This window comes from Anguilla anguilla, chromosome 13, assembly GCF_013347855.1.
Source record: "Anguilla anguilla isolate fAngAng1 chromosome 13, fAngAng1.pri, whole genome shotgun sequence".
NCBI classification, from domain to species: domain Eukaryota; kingdom Metazoa; phylum Chordata; class Actinopteri; order Anguilliformes; family Anguillidae; genus Anguilla; species Anguilla anguilla.
The window spans coordinates 29,859,333-29,876,209 of record NC_049213.1 but is presented as its reverse complement, the minus strand read 5'-3'; the positions used below and the strand labels follow the sequence as shown (position 1 = coordinate 29,876,209).

General features: G+C 43.5%; 1 protein-coding gene across 4 annotated transcripts; it reads left to right on the top strand.

Annotated features, from left to right (window-relative positions):
* The first annotated feature begins 1,311 nt into the window (after positions 1 to 1,311).
* LOC118211255 (ataxin-1-like) lies at positions 1,312 to 16,279 on the top strand. 4 transcript variants are annotated; one of them, XM_035388324.1, is made up of 6 exons: positions 1,312 to 1,495; positions 10,255 to 10,402; positions 10,740 to 10,786; positions 11,033 to 11,046; positions 11,572 to 13,166; positions 13,777 to 16,279. In XM_035388324.1, exons 5-6 carry the CDS (start codon positions 11,736 to 11,738, stop codon positions 14,221 to 14,223), a joined length of 1,878 nt encoding a protein of 625 aa, XP_035244215.1. In that variant the 5' UTR covers positions 1,312 to 1,495; positions 10,255 to 10,402; positions 10,740 to 10,786; positions 11,033 to 11,046; positions 11,572 to 11,735; the 3' UTR covers positions 14,224 to 16,279. The 4 variants fall into 4 exon arrangements, with proteins under 4 accessions (XP_035244215.1, XP_035244214.1, XP_035244217.1 ...); XM_035388323.1 differs by lacking the exon at positions 10,740 to 10,786; XM_035388326.1 differs by lacking the exon at positions 10,740 to 10,786 and having other exon boundaries at positions 13,780 to 16,278.
* The last annotated feature ends 598 nt before the right edge of the window (positions 16,280 to 16,877 follow it).

The following is a 16,877-nucleotide window of genomic DNA, read 5'->3' as shown; positions in this document are numbered from 1 at the left end:
AATACCATTTGCACCTATTAGATTTACAGTTTAGAGGATGGACAACTTTTCACCCCCTGCTGACATACTACATGAATGACATCAAAGCTGTTTTAAGGGTTTATTCATTTCTGTTGTGAAAAATTTGTGAAAACTAGCACTACAGTGGAATAAAGCAGATATGTGATATGTACCTATGTAGAGTGAAAACGGGTGCTGGACTTTGATTTTAATTTGATTTGATCAAGACGTGCCCTGTGGAAGCACCACAGTAATGTCTACAGTAGTTAGGTATACATTTCTGTTTTTGAACCTGTGCCAGAGAATAGCAGGTGACTGATTCACCCAGAGGTGCGGTAGATGACTTACTGCATGCCGACGTCACATTCTGCGTGTTAAACCCTGCACTGAACACCTGACAAGAGTCTACGACTCTAGTGGCGAGGCTGTGAATATTATTGCTTTTTATTGTCAAAGTATTATATTTGAGACAGATGTATCCCACTGCAAATTCTCGGTAGCAACCCAACACCAGTTCATTGAGTTCAAACCCCGGAATGCTTCCTGAAGTCATAGTAGCCATCTTGAAATTTCAGCCCGATGTCCTATGAATTCCATCTGTTTGTGAAGGCTGTGGTTCAGCCTTGCTGACAATAAGCTTTCTCTTAATCTAATAATATTAAGATGTTGTAAACAGGAATCAACAAGATAGAACGGTTCTACAAAGAAATACACTGCTTTAAACAAGTGGCAAACAGAAATATATAGTGCGTAACTGTGTACACTATACAGTAGAGCGCCAATTGTGCAACGCCTATTTGAACTGCAGTAGAGCTTTGTCGCCTCAACTCATTGAACCGATTGTTATATAGTAACTGTAATGACATGAGGTTTACGACAGGGACATTCTATTTCAATCTGTGTTCCAAAACCAACTTCAGAATGCCTGCAGCGTGCCAGCAGGGTGTTCCAGAAGGAGAGGCAGAGGTGGGTATCTGGCCAATGGCGCGAGCCTACACCCGCAGCATTCCAAGCAACGGTGAGGTTAACGAGAGCCGCTTCTGGGCAGAGCGCCAACACAGGCAGGCAGCCATCCACCTACAATGAGCTACAAGAGTATCAGGGTAGAGTCATGTCTAATTATACACCCTTGGGGGGGGGGGGGGGGGGGGGGGGGGGGCGGGAGTCACACAGGGCGAGCGAGCTGATGTGAGAGAGAGAGAGAGAGCGAGAGATAGAGACAGAGAGAAAGATTAAGTGTGTGAGGGAGGGGGAGAGGGAGAAAGACAGAAAGCGAGCAGGAGGGAGAGAGACAGCAGAAGAGTGGGAGAGAGAGAGGGCGAGTTAGCGAGAGAGAGAGAGAGAGAGAGAGAGAGAGAGGGGGGAGAAACAGAGAGAGAAAAAGAGAGAAACAGAGGAGATGATCTGAATCAAAGCTGGATGTGCCTATTTGTGCTAACTGTTGTCTGTTCCAATGAAGACCCATTTCTGTACTTATCAAAAGACAACTAGAGAGGTAAGAGAGATTTACTTTTATTGTGTGTGTGTGTGAGAGAGAAAGAGAGAGAGGGAGACAGAGAGAGAAAGAGAAAGAAGGAAGATCTACTCAAAAATGACAGCATGGTAATGTGGAAATGGTAATGTGGAGATGACAGTCATCTATTTCTGCAGCAGTGAAAGAGATGGTGAGCTCTGTGTGAAGCCCATGCTTTTAAAAGGGGAACATGGGGCAGGGTCCTTTTGTGCAATAGACAAAATAAGTGCCTGTAACAACCAAGCACCTCTAAAACTTTCAATCCAGTGGCATCATGCACGATTTGACATTTCTTATAACACAGCACATCATTCAGGTTGTGTGCACAAGTGCAGCTGAAACAAGTCATTACTTATGAAGGGAAATGAGCAACAGGAACAGTTTAACACAGACAGCATGCATTTCCCTGGACCTTCCTTCTTTTTCTGTGGGAAGAGCTCCACAGAGAGACAGACCCCACCCCCAGTTTTGGACAGGAGGCATTAGGGAGGATAGAGTTGTGCACCCCGCCACAATCGGGACAACGTGGGGCACTGGGGGGGGGGGGGGGTAGGGGGGGCAGGTGGGTGGCCAGGTGCATGGCGCCACTTTAAAATATGTCCATTCCTACAACCGAACAGATAGTGCAGACAGTGCACATTGACATTTCTTCATGGCATTGACTGGCAAATTCCAGAATAATATGTACTTTGCAGCCTCTTAAAGGTGTAAGTGTTTAAATGTGGACTGCCTTTGTCCTGAACAAACATTCTGAGGCAAGAATCTTACAATAATCAGAGCACTTTAATATCAAATGGCGTGTTGTATATAGTGAGATGCAATTGTTCTACTCTCTTAGTTTTTGTTAAATTGGACTACAAATAGGAGAGAGACCTTGCACTTTGATGCGTTTAAATCAAATGACTCATTTGAGATATTAGTGCAAAAGCTTTCCATTAGCATCACTGTAACAGTGAATGATAATAAATGAATGAATGATACCCCAGCAACCTAGTATATTGTATACAGTATAGTATATACTGTTTTTCTATTTATCATCACTCAGAGGAGCAGTTGTTGAAAGGCACAGACACTGCAAGCAGACGTAATAAAATAATGACATGTTTCACTAAAGTAAGGAGATAGAATATAATGAATTTTGCCTGATCTTCCCAGGAGAGCAGATGTCTGCTGTCGTTTTAGTGGTTTCCATCCTGTGTACTCAGATCAAGTGTGCATTTTATGTACATACGTTTTTTAATTCCATTAGCACCGTAGTTGTATTAACTCTGGGTGTGGTCTGGCACAGTCCTCCAAAGGCTGTCCTCCCACTATTGCAAGGTGTGAATCGAGCAGCACTTAACGTCTTCCAGCACCTGGGACTGACAGGGAGGCGGGGGCGGGCAGCACACGCACGCCCCTCGCAGCCACACATGAACACAGCCATTATGTAATGAATACCTTGGTGGTGATTTCTATTATTGTGAGCTATTAAAGCGAAAGCGCTAGCATTTCTGCCCTCCTACTCATTCCTCAGGCCCATTTGTGTAATGAGCTTGCGCTGAACACACGCGGACAGAGGGGTCAGCGGCCAGCCACCAGTCTGTGGAAAAGAAAGGACACTCATGCCACAGACACATAGAGCAAAATATAGAAGCGAGCTTTCAGGTTCATTCACTTTGCTCAAACCACTGAAAGGTCAAGAGAGTTTCCACTGCTGTGCAGTCTAGACATTAGTGAGGAGTGGGTTTGATGGCTTTACCCAGCCAACGGTAAAACAAAGCGGGGGACGTCTGGATGTGTGTTGATGTAGACGGCACAAGGACTCCTCTCAATAGAACTTCTGGTGAAGGATCTACATGTGCTCATTCAGGTGAATCCATGCACGCACACACACACACACACTTACACACACATGCACATGCACAAGCACACACAGACAGACACATATCCTAGCCCAAAGAGACACATATACACATGGACAAACTCTCAGACTTACACACACATCCTAACTCACACGCACTTGCAGTAAAGTATATATTTATTTTTCATGTCTTATATAATACTCAAGCTTGCATAATGCATGGACTATAATTGCTGCACCTGGTTCCCAGCCTCCTCTCTCCATCTCAGTTAGCTGTTCCAGGCTCTGAATATTTCCTTTAGTGGGAAACATATGACTAGTGGATGGGGGGTGTTAGGGGGTGTACTGGATAAAGGAGGGGTACAGGGGATAAAGAGGGGGGTAGGGGGTCACATTCGATAAGGGGGTAAGGTAGCAGGGCAAAGTGGATAGAGGGGGTCAGGGGGTACAGTGGATAAAGAGAAGGACACTGCCTCTCAACATCAGAGGGGGGGGGGGGTCTAGCTGTATCCAGTGAAGTTTGAAGCACATGACTGGGGCCCCTAAATAACATGCAGTTACTGTAGACTGGTGTGAGGGCTTGTATGTAGTGCTGCTACTGGATAATCCTGCAGACACCACAGACTGAATGGTATTCTCAGTCAGTTACCCTCAGCCACGCTAAAGCCCTCTTCCCACAGTGCTGTCATGTGTTGAATACCATTGTCTGGATTCCAGGCCACTGCAGTAGTTCCAGCTATAGAGGGAAGCAAGGGAAGGCGTGCTGGTGCAGGTGTTGTGATTACAGGGCCTACTGTCTCAGCCTCGGATCCATGTTAAGGGTCCATCGCTCCCCTATATCAACTCCAGGGGGCTGACCTCACCTCCGTCTGCTGCCGTTGGGATATCTGTAGATTCATGATTACTGTACGCAGCCCATTTTAGCAAATAAACAAGGCTTTAAACGGTGATTTGTTTAGGCAACTTGTCAACAGGCCAGCAACTGTTATTTTATGACAAGTAGCACCCCCTGGTCAGAAATACACGACTCATTTGTGTTTTCAAAATAATGTACTGCATCTACTGTGGGGGTTTTTCATTTACTGGAGTTAAAGACAGTTAAACCATAACTCGAGGGCAGCGTGTGATAAAGATCAGTTGGTTGCGAATTTGAATACACTGTTGCATGGTGGTTATGGAGGGGCTGGCATCCAAAGGTTTTGTCGCCAAAAAGTAAAAAGGAAAAATGTTTAGTGTTCCCTAAAATAAAAATTGTGGGGGTGTCCCTTTCTTTACACAGTCTGTGCTTCTGGAGTCCTGATTGGGGCAGTGCTGTTGTGTCTTCCGGCACAATGATGTTGACTCACAGAATAAAGAAAAAAATGACAGAGCATAGAAATGTCAGGTGATCACCGCCAGCAGCCCTGGGTAAGGTTCCAAGAACCTTAAATTGATCGTCAATTAAGCAGGATGAACTTTTTCACAGAGATTACACAGTTAATTATCTGCAAGATATGATGACAGATAATTACGGTTTAGGATTGTAGCTTCCTTTTAACGCACTGTAGTATCATACGCCATCTAACATTTAGTTAGTGAGTTTAAATGAGTGTTCAGCACCAAATAAATACAGGTAACAATTTGGCTAGCCTCACCAATGCAAAGCTGGCAAACCTTCTTTACGCTAAACAATGGTAGGACCTTTATGTTGCGGTGTTTATTTAACAAGGGTTTCCACTGGTGGAAAAATTATCTGTAGCACAGCAGATCACAGCAGTGTTCAACAAATTTCATTTGTTTTTGTGAAGTTCCTCAATGCATAAATATAAGACTGAGGACCAGGTTAGATTTTACTGTTTTTTTTTTCACTGAAATATTCAGTTTATTAGTCACTACAGTTACGGAAAGGACACCAGTGGTAGTTTGAGTTGGCTTAAATCAGGCTTATCAACATTTCAGTAATTTAAAAAAAGATTGATTGCATTTATGAGTGAAGCTTTTCAATACAACACTCATTAAGTGTATCCAAAGAATTCACTTTTAGAAACTAATCAAGTTATCTTTTGTTGCAATGCCATTTAATTGAAGAAATGATTTAAATGAAATGAAAAGCAGCTTTTAAGGATACAGACATCGGCCTTCAATGGCCAAAACAACTTTCATCCGGGTGTGATTATTGATCTGATTATTGATTGTTTAATTTGCATGTCAAAGTACTCTCTTTTGTAATTGTTAATGTTTTTTCTTGAAAGGATTAATATAATGTAGCTCTTTACTCATTCTATACAAGTATTTATTTGTGTATGTAATTTTTCCTTCACCAAATTGTACTTTGACTCTATTTTGATTTGACCATCAGTGCCAAAATAGATATGTTTAAAGAAGAGGGAGCATTAGCGCTTCGTAATTGAAACAGAATGAAATCATAATGTGTCAGCTTTGTTAAATGTTAACGCCATATGAACTGCCATGCTCCTATTGCTTTCTCCTCAACTTCAGTCATTACTATTCACTGTACGTGAATTCCGTACGCAGCTCAAGCCTTTGTCGTCTGTGATTCAGACACAATGTATGTGTGCGATGATCGGAGGGAAGGGACTTCCACTGGGTGCGTCTTCATTTTACTCACCATTGTAGTGTTCTGCTTGACTGCCAGAGTATCTGATTAGTTTCACTTTAAATGAATCGCCTGGCTTCTTTTGTACTGCCTTAAATGTTTGTGATTTCTAACATAATCCAGTATGACGTTTTTTAATGTACACCTGCGTCTCAAAGGTAATATGTGTGAGTAACTGCTACTGCTCAACTGCTGCTGACCCTGTAGCATTTTTAGGGTTCTGTTACCAACTAAATCTGCTAGTAGAGGATTTGTTTGCTTGGAATTCCAATGACACAGTGATCAATCAATCTCTATCAGAAATTCTATTAGAATTTTGTGTGTTCATGTGAACACTGAATTAAGTCTAATCTAATCCCTCGTCTATCATCAAAGCAATGAATCATCACATCAACAGGTACTGTAGGATTAGCTGCATTAAGGGCCTCGACACACCAGGCAAACTAAAGGCAATAAGATGAGTGGATCAGAAAATTCCAAAAGGTATGTCGTGCCGGTTAGACAAGAATAGATGTAGTGTGAACTCACATCCCCCAGTTTTATGCTATATCCTTTTCAGCCAAGGCCTTTCACTCCTGAGCCAATCAGAAACTATTTGGTTTCTAATAAGGAATGGAAGTCAATCTGAACTATTCTAAAAATCAATGGAAAGGGAAAAAAAAGTGCACAGCTTGTACACAGTGATCAAATAAAGGCACAAGCAGATGGTTGGCCTATTTTAAAGAGTGCTGTTGGAGAGTCTGACTGTTTGAAAAGCATCAGCACTGCTTTCCCTTGCCTACTACTGTGTTACCATTACATCTGTTGTTTTCAAAGTGTGAAGTGTGACCTACATTTTCTATCCTCCCTAGATAGTGAGGATGAGAGAAACGACGCTGCTTCGCTGCCTTCCAGAGTGTTTATTTTGTTGTCCTTACATGGATTCACGTTGAATTCAGGAAAGCTCCTTTGGTCCTGTCTACCCCAGGTCAAATTGCACTATTTGAAATGAAAACCCTTGAAGAGTCACCCATTCTTATCTGAGGTCACTTTGAAAAAAAGTTAAAATAAGGAAATCTTAAAGTTCTAATCAAATTCTGGTGTGAAATATGAGGTGCTAACTAAACCATGCTGGCGAGCTTGGAGTGAGTTTTGGCATTTTCTAGATTCATTTATTCATTTTCGTTACTGGGTGAATACGCTTGCTCTGAATGCATGTATCCTTATTGGATAATATTGTCTTCCTGGTCAGAGTGCTGCAAAAACAACTCTTGTCTCTAGTGTGGCAACCCGACAGGTGAGGCAGGTCAGTGGAAACCTGATTGACCATGCTATACCAAAGAGGAATCAGAAAGCCCAGGGGACATTGGGGTGGTGTCAGTTACCAGCGCTTCCAGGAAAGGGAAGTTGTTTGCACCAAAGCTTGTGAGAGTTTTTGCATGATGTAAATTTCTGTCATGTCGGCTTACCTACAGGTTATGCCACTAGATTATCAATTTAGTATAGACATTAACATTTATGTAGGGTGGGGCGGGGGGGGGGAAACATCTGCTTTCCTGTTTGTTATGCCCCCTCTCTCCCTCTCTATCATGCATTTTTGTCTCTTGTACTCTCTCATTTTTATAGTTTTGTGAATTATCTCAATGTATTTCATAATGTTTGGTGTGTGTTTGTGTGATCAGGGACAGGGAATTGTTCATTTGTATTTGATTGGTAGTCTGCTTGGTTTCGGAGATTAATGTGTGGTTTGGTGTAGGCGTGGTGCAGGTGCACGTTGTGAGGGTATTGGGGCAGGTTATTTATTTATTTACTTGTACGTGGCTTGGGTAGTTGTACCTGTGTGTAGGCGATATGGTGTATTAACGGATGTCAAAAATCAAAGTGTCTCTCTCTCTCCCTCTCCCTGTTTTTCAAGCAGTTTGTCCTTACAAATCCTTTAAAAAGCAGGGTCTCTGTGGGAAGGGTGATGTGCTGTATGAGGCTATGAGCATGGAGTGTTGTGCGTGGTAGTCTGGGTTTGAGTCAGCAGCAGCAGCAGCCAAATGCCACCCCCCTCGTTCACTAGCACGCAGGGTTTTACACAGTGTTGGTGTGGTGTGAGATTGTGCGCGTGTGTGTGTGTCTGTCTGGCTGTCTGTCTGCCTGTGTATGCGTATGAAGGTATTCAAATAACACTTGAGCCATGTTAGATGCGTAATACTTGACCTTTATTTTTGCTTTTGTATCTTTAAACATCTGAGACTTTAACTCCTGGTACAGCTTGTAGCCAGTAACATAAGCACAGAGACTTTTGTCACCTTGTGGATTATTCACTGACTTTCACTACAAGAAATGGTCATATTGTTATGAATGCAATATTTGAGAACAGGAAATTAAATAACATCCATCAAAGGTGCTGTTAAAGCATTATTGTTTTCCTTCAGAACACAACATTTCACATAGGCAGTTTTGTTGGCCTGTAAACTTGATTGATTTCTCTGGTTTGGCTGCTCTCAGTGATTCACAGAATTAACTCAGAAGAACATGCTCTTGAGTCCACTACAGATGGTGACATTTTCCCCCCAACCAAGACCAACTCAACAGCTCGACTGGCTCTCTCTGCCAAAGCCCTGGCTCGAGAGCTCACCAAGCTAAATATATATCTTGTCAGGAAGTTGTGCCATGTGGTATAAAAGCCTGGGTTCAATTTCCTTCAGATCAGATGTTACAAACTTTAAACTGTTCTATACCATGAAAAGGAACCACTGCTGGTTTCACAGAATCCAGTGATGGTGAAGAGCAGCTTTCAATATTTGAACTGAAATTTTTGAAAATTGAACTGAAAATGGTGTCATTGTTGTTAACAGTATATAATCACTATCAACAAAACAATGTCCAGAGCACAGTTATTGGTTATGGCAGTATAGCTTGAAAGATAATGGAACAGAGGGCCACAGACAGATCAGTCTAGCTGATGAATCCGGCTGATATTGAACTCAACAGGCAATTGGCAGATATGTACTCTAATTATGCAATTTCTTCGTGGCAGCACTTCCTTGAGTGTTCATCCTTGAGTGGTACTTCTCAGGCAATATGGCTATGGAGTGTCATCTCAGACACGAAGGTTATGGCATTTCTGAGTTTGTGGTTTAAAGGCCCCTGCAAGTGACTGAGCGACGTGCCCCAAATAAGCTGGTAAAACATGTAATCTACAACAGGACGCCACATTTCCTACCAGAAAATAAAAAATTCCTGAACAAGACAAGTCAGTTGCACCCAGCTCAAGATTAATGTAGACTCAAATCTGTGGATTTCAAATGAAGCCGCCAATCATCTTTGATGTACTACTTGCATAAGTCCTCTCACACACACATATTAACCTTGAGCACAGCACAACTGCATTATTAGCAAGCTACCCGCAAGCAGGGAGTAAGCGCATGTTGTTGGTACTCATGCTAGGTGCACAATTACTGGTCAGCTAACCGCACCTTAAATGGCCCTCCAAAGGAGCAGTGCATGAGCAGCGACTGGCTGCAATTTATATCAGAGAGACTTAATCCCGGCTCCACTGCTTTTGCCTCTGAGGGCTTCCACAACAAAGTACAGCACAAAGCTGGCTTTGCAGCAAGACGGCTGCTGAAGAGGGGGAACCAGGCTCTGGCTTGAACACGCACGGGTTTAATCGCTGCTGGATAATTTGCAGATGCCACGCCATCCTCACTTTTAGAGCAGGAGTTGTGTGGGCAGGAGATGGGAGAGTTTATTATTACCAGACATAATTTAGCATATTTATGCACGACTGTTGCGATGCAATGTCATACATACTAACTGCAATTGCCATCGTTTAAATTTATGTCTCGGCTCTTCCTATTTCGAATCCGTTATTAAACATGGCTGCAACAAAAATTTGGTTGCTCATATTATTAGCCAGAGAGTAGATTAGCTTTACAGTTAATAATTGATTAATATGCATTTGCTACGAAATCAGTGATTGCATAGGCTATAGAGTTCAAAAAGAAAACGGTTTTAAGTGCCAGAAAGTACCGGAAATATCCAATGTTTAGAAGTGTTGACTGACAGATTTTCTTTGTATCACACGTGGTGACTAATATAAGTCATCAGGCAGGCAAGACCAGACTTTCAGTCAAGCATCACGTTAGAGTTGGAGAGAAAATTACCTTTTTAAAAAGTCCTATGCCATTATATTCAACAACAATTTATCTAATAGAAGACATAAGACCTGTGGATGATATTTTTCAGAATTGAGAGCCATTTAAATAAAATACTTTTTCTGAATTCTCATATGAAATTTACAACTGGAATTTTCATCATTTTTTTCACAAGGGGGAAGAATCTGCAGATATCAGTCAATCAGCCTTCCTGTCTGCTGAAACATCAAGATCAGTATCAGCTTTAGAAAACCCACATCGACAGACCTCTATAATGGATTGAATGCGGTTTCAATTTGGTCAAATTCATCAAGATGTCATAGGTATGTGTGCTACTTTTCACTTTGCTGTACATCCTTTTACAAGTAAGGACACACCTTTCAGAGTTTTTCCTGAGAATTCTGCTGAATGAAAGTTCCACAGCTCTGTCTCAAGTAAGTGTTTTCAAAGCAAGCCTGACTAGAAAATCAGACTACAAAATACCCCCGAGGTCAATAACAAGAATAAGTTCAGCTCGTCCTGCCTGTTCGGTGATGAATGTGTACTGTGCCAAATCCTTAAAATAAATTAACTGGATACACTGAACTTTTTTGTTTACAAGAGACATCAAACACATGCTTGAACTTGCTGATGTACCATTCCCATTTTATGCTGACACAGAAAACTTTGCTGCACCTGTGCATTAATCTGAAACAAGACAAACCCAGGTGAGGTTTAGTTACTGTGTAGGAATGAGTAAATGTCATCTGACTTTAAATGTGATATATGACAGTACCCCATAACTATCTTAACCTAAATTAAAAAGCTTAAAGGTATTATTATATTACAAATTCATCTCGTATGCTGTTGTTCTTTCAAAATATTAAAAGAAAAAAACTGTATGATATACTGGACCTGAGAATTGCTTTTTTGTTTGTTTCCTAATTCAAACAATCTGACCTTCATCGTTGAAGACGAAGAAATTCAGGTAAATTCCCTATTGGTTTCAGTCTAGTTTACAAAGCACAACCCCACAGTGCCCTTTAGAATCTCAAAGCGGTGTTTCTAACAGTACTGTTTTGATTTGGGACAGAATACTCATGAGTGGGCAGTGCGTGAGTCATTTCAATGCCCTAAATGACTCAAGATTTATGTATCGACTCCAGCTTTGAGACTAGTTGGTGGGCGTGCGGCTGAGGCTACAGAAACGATTTCAACATTTTGGCTGCAGATAAGCAGCTTTACATCCTGTAGTGTCCCTCGCTCACTCACTCACTCACTCACTCGTGCTGAGTGGCTCCACAGCTCAACAGAAAATGACAACAACCTTCTTTTAACAGCGACTGTAGATGGTGCAAAGGCACTAATAAGGGGATTTGTCAAACTACTGCAGTCTAAACCTCTGAATTGAACGATAGGTCTGTTCTTGATAAGTCTACTTATTTCATCAAACTAGCATCCTCTTTCCTGTGATACTATTCCACCTGAACAACAACATCCTGTCTCCTTCCAGGTGAGAGGTCACACAAACAGAGACAGCCTGACCTTTGACCTGAGCACAAGCAATGCTATGCCAAAGAGTCACTTCTGTTCCCCACTCCTCTCTCTCCCGAGAGGCTCCTGTGACCTAACCACCACCCCTTCCGGGGGTCCATAGGCGGCTGACAGGACGTCCAGATGAGTTCCTCTCCAGGCCAGGGTAAGGAATGCCTCCCGCCAAAAAAAAGGGAGTCCCGACAGGGCTCTGCTGAGCAGGGGCCCACAGACACCTTCAAACGGCCTGCGCCCCCCTGGGAGAGGGCAGGGGGGAGGCGAGCGGAACACCGTGCGGAGGCAGGCGAGGAGCTATTGATGAATTCCTGCTACGGCGTAGACGTCCTCCCGCCCATGACTCCGCCCATGACCCCGCCCCTGCCCTCTGCCTCTCCCCAAACCCAACCCCTGCCTGCACCCACTCCCATGTACAGCCTGCCCTGGCACTTACCCTATCCGGTCACCATGGCAACCCCCTTCATTTCCAGCGACGCCTCCCTGGTCTGGAGGGGACAAAGCGCCAGCGGTGGGGACACCTTGGAGTTGAGCTGGAGCCGCCCCCTTGCACTGCAGCACGCAGGCGTACACATCCCTTATAGGGCACAGTTCCCCACCGACCCCACAGGAGATTTGTTTACATGCCTCCCGCCCCGCCAGAGGAACTACAGCTCCGCCCACTCCCAAATCGCACACACACAGCTCTTCTCTCGGCCACCGCCGTACTCCAGGGAACCCCTTCACCATGACAAGATGGGCCTCCCCACGAGGAGGCCCAATGGGTTTGACCGGAGGGACAGCTGGCACCCTCACGCTGGGAAGTCATTGGACAGGCAGGGTAATGGGCGGCGGGGCTGGGAGACCCAAGACGGCCCCCGCTGTGAAGGGAAAAGGAGCTGTCACGAATACCGGCAGTCCCCCACACAGGCGTTCTCCGAGGACACCAAGAACACACCCCCCCTGCTGCAGGGCAAGGACCTGTGGGCGACGCCCAGGGCTCCACCTGCCAAACCGTCAGACACAAGGGGCACGCTGTACGATTTCCCTGTGCCACCCGGGCCCCCAGGGCCAGCAGGGCCCGTGCATTATGCCCTACCGCCTCCTTCCTGCACTGTTCCTCAGCAGCACCCTCTGGAGCATCCATGCCTCACCCCCCCAACTCTCAGAAACACTGAGCTCTCCCTCCTGGGGGAGAAGCGACATGTGGAGGTACCAAGGTCACAGACTGAGGGCCCAAATGGGAACCACCCTCGCCAGGACCACCAGAGAAGTTCCTGCCCCTCTCCAAGGGGCCATGGCTCAAAGGCCCGGGCAGGAGCCCCCCTAAACCCAGCAAACCCATCATCCCCGACGCCTGGGCCCCCCAGAGTCCTGCCCTACTTCCGGAAGGGCTCATTGATTGAGCTCTGCGGCGGGCGGCTGAAGAGGGTGGAGGAGCTGCAGACGGAGGACTTCCTGCTCTGCCCCGACCCCGGCCCGGACATCCACCTGAGCTCCTGCACCATCCTTATGATCTCACCCTCCCCCGACCCCGCCTTCTCACGACTGCAGGTCCTGCTTCCTGACCACAGCACTCAGGTGGGTGCAGACACACACAGACGCACGGACGTGTGCACACGCACATACACATGCGCACACAAACGTAAACAGCACACACCACACGTGCACGTTGCACGTACACACACAAATGTACATGCGTAAAATTCACACATGCACATACGTACACATTTTTAAAGGTACAGAAGGAACTATTATTATAACTATTAAATTATTTTGCAAGTGGAAGACGATTGATTAATTGTTTTAGTTATTTGGTTGAGCTTGGACTTACAAGGGAATAAAACCTACGCTTGATTACTTTTTTAATAGACTGTTTTAAAAGGCTTTTAATTAATTATGGCATTTATATAATTTACTGTATTTATACAGAATTAATAATGCTCTGCACTGGGCTTGAGAAAGCTAATGTGTAGCAGTGCAGGCTGATAATTAAGATTACATTTTGTATATATTTAAAGAGTACTTTTTTTTTTTGACATCAAAACAACAAAAAGTTGATGTGAAAATGTTTGTCAATATTAGAACTGAAATGGGCAGATAGTGAGCTTATCCCTCCTCTTTTTAAATGAGTGTGCCCCCTTGTGTTGCCAGGATAGAAATGCATGTGCATGTGGCTGTTCTGTCTCAGCAGGAGTTACTTGAAGTCTTGGTTGAGTACCCGTTCTTCGTCCGTGACCGGGGCTGGTCCTCCTGCTGCCCACGAAGAACGGTCCAACTGTACGAGCTCCGCTGCCACCAGCTCCGCGTCGGTGACGTGTGCCTGGCGCTCACGCCCTCGCCGTTGCCCCCACGCCCGCCTTCGCCCTCCCCGCCGGCTTTGCCTGTGCATGCTGGGAAAGGCAGGGGCAGGGGGGGAGAGGCAGGCTCTAAGCACAGGAACGTACACAGCAAAGCAGGGGAAGAAAAGCTGGCCCCGCCCTCCCCTCCTCCAGCTCCCCTCAGGGAGTCGCCACGAAAACGCAAGAGGCGCTGGTCGGCGCCCGAGCTCCAGGGAGGGAGCAGGACGCCTGCAGAGTTACCTCATAGCCCCAAGCACAGGGGGCAGCAGTGGCCCACCCCTCTGCCCCCACCCTAACCCCCCAACACTCCTCGGGGCTCAAAGTGACCCTTCCTCCCAGCAGCTGCCCAATGACTGCAGACAGAGGAGGCCAGGAACTCATCTTTAAACCAGTAACGGTCTTGAACCTTTTTTCGTAATGTTGTCATTTTTGTAACATCACTCTTTGCCAGCCAGTTCCTTTTAAATTAATTACACCTGATGTAATTGCGCAGCCTTGGCGCTTTCCACAATATAATACATTTTAATATGATCAAGCAAATTGGGTCACATTAAAATATTCTGATTAAAACCAAGTAATAGGAGATGGTTTTTCTCCTTTAAAATGATTGTTATGGGGGGGTGGGGGGGTTATAACTAAAATGATTTAGTTATTTTCCTAAAAAGGACAACGCTACTGCATCAGATGCAATCAAGCAAAAAGGAACGGGCTGTAGATGACTGATTTGATTTGCCTTGCTTGTTAATTTTGTAAAAACAATCCAAAGCAAGGTTCAGGTTTAATGATGCTCTGTGTGACTCTTGTATGTACTCCAGTGATGTCTTCAGTCACTCAGAAATGACGGAAGACAGTGGAAGCATGGTGCATTCTCAGGACTGTGGTCTGTCAGTTATAAAACGACATGTTATCAGAGGGAAGACTGCAGTTTTCGGAGCGTTTCTTCACAATGCAATGCCAAGTAGTTAGACTATTCTTTTCCCAGCTGCTGATGCCAGTCTGGATGTGTTTCAGATCGGCAGGGAATTAGACTTTTTAAAGCTTATTGCACAGGAGGGTGAGATTTCCACTGACTCACACCATTAGTGTTTACTTTCCCTTTCCCTCAGCCAATTAATAATGCCACCTGCAGAATGTGTATTTATTCTCAGTAAAATTTAACTCTGGGGGAAAAATCAACGACTCGTATTTTACAAACAATACGGGTTTATTTGCTATTAAATACCATCCTGCCATTCTCAGTTATCCACCTCCAAGGTGAAATCAGGGGTTCCCTACTGTCCCAGGGAACCAGTTAATTAATTAATTAACTGGGGTTTTTCTAACCAAGGGAACAACGACTACATGTATTCTATTTTCAGATTATATCATTTAATCATATTAAACGAAGGCTTCTGTATAATTATGTTACGGATGTACACATGTATACATTGAAGGAATTTGTTTAAAGTCAGATTCTCCAAGCCCCGCACCTACATTTCGACTCTTGCACCCACGTTAAAATTCTCTGGAGAAAAAAAACTGTGTTTGTGTGTGTGTGCATGTGTGCACACACAAACACAGATACACGTGCACTCTCGCTCACACACACAAATACTTGAAATATATTAATTGCACATAAAAAAAACCAGGAGTCAAGGACAGTAATGGCCAAGAAAGGTGAATGTATTCCTCTAGCTTTTCATTGTGTGGTTCATGTACAGTACAAACTGTCTTTGCTTACTATCAGCCTCCAATACTATTTTTTCCCTTGAAAACTGAACAAAAAATACACTGATATTTTTGGAAAAACTGCAATAGTCAGTGAAAGTGCTAAATGAATTTTGGATGACTGTGGTTTGTGAATATTGATGTGTCATACTGATCTGTAATATGTTTTGTATTATTCTGTATAATAAGTGTGAATGCAGGGGAAACTTACAGATACGGGTATACTTTATGTCCTGTTTCATCTGAGGTCCACACAGGCAATGTTTCATATGAAATTCATAACCACAATTAGCCATATTGCAGTTGAACCCTCGTTGACTCTTCACAAAATGTGATTGTGAAAAAGGTGATATTCAACATGTTTTAGCCAACACAGGTCAAATGAAAGTTCTTTTTGTTTTGTTTTGTTTTTGTGAGAGTGTGCCCCTCTCACTTTTAATCTGTATGATACAGATTTTTTTTTGACTTCACAGAGGACAGATGTGATTTTTCTTTGTAGAAACGTTATAATTATAGAATTGTATATTTTTGAAATCATCGGTCTGTAAAATGATGTCTGGAAAAAAATCTATAAATATTATTATAGATTTATAAATATATAAGTGTATTATTTATTTATTCATTCATTTTGTCTTTTTAATGTTTTAAATACCAGTACGTGCTTTATGAAAATGGATGCCATCTAAAATGGCGTCCATAGTGTGCGTTTGCATGAAACACTTTCATTCCATTCCTTGATGTCAGTCTAACCACAGCAGATAAAGCCTCACATTAAAATGCCTATTTGATGTGCACCAAAACAAATCTCTATGCAAAGTGTGATACATTAGTTTATCCACAAGTAAAAGATTAAGTGAACAAGAATCAATGGCATTCAATGAAATGGCCCTTTCAGTGTATTCTTTGACATAGCCAAAGCCACACAGGTCTGTTGGCAAAAGGAGGGTGAAATCTATCAAACACACGCAGTAAATAGCCAACCAACTTGCCAGCAAAACATCTGCTGAATATAAGATGTTGCACAATTAAAAATTACATGGTACAATAAAAATAGAATAATTTCCCCCATCCATTATGTCAGAAAAGGAAGAGTCTTTCATTAAAAAAGCAGCAATTAGGCCATAATGTGCTGTATAAATCCTTAGGTTTCATGCTTATTTTCCACGTTTTTTAAATCATACTAAAAATAAAAATAAAAATTCACACAAATATCAAACTTCACAGAGCAGCTCTGGATATATTT

Bases quoted from the DNA above. Each gene is read 5' to 3' on its own strand.
- LOC118211255 (XM_035388325.1), top strand. From the start codon at position 11,736: ATGAGTTCCTCTCCAGGCCAGGGTAAGGAATGCCTCCCGCCAAAAAAA. The intron at 13,167-13,776 runs GTGGGTGCAGAC...GTTCTGTCTCAG, and splicing joins TTCCTGACCACAGCACTCAG to CAGGAGTTACTTGAAGTCTT.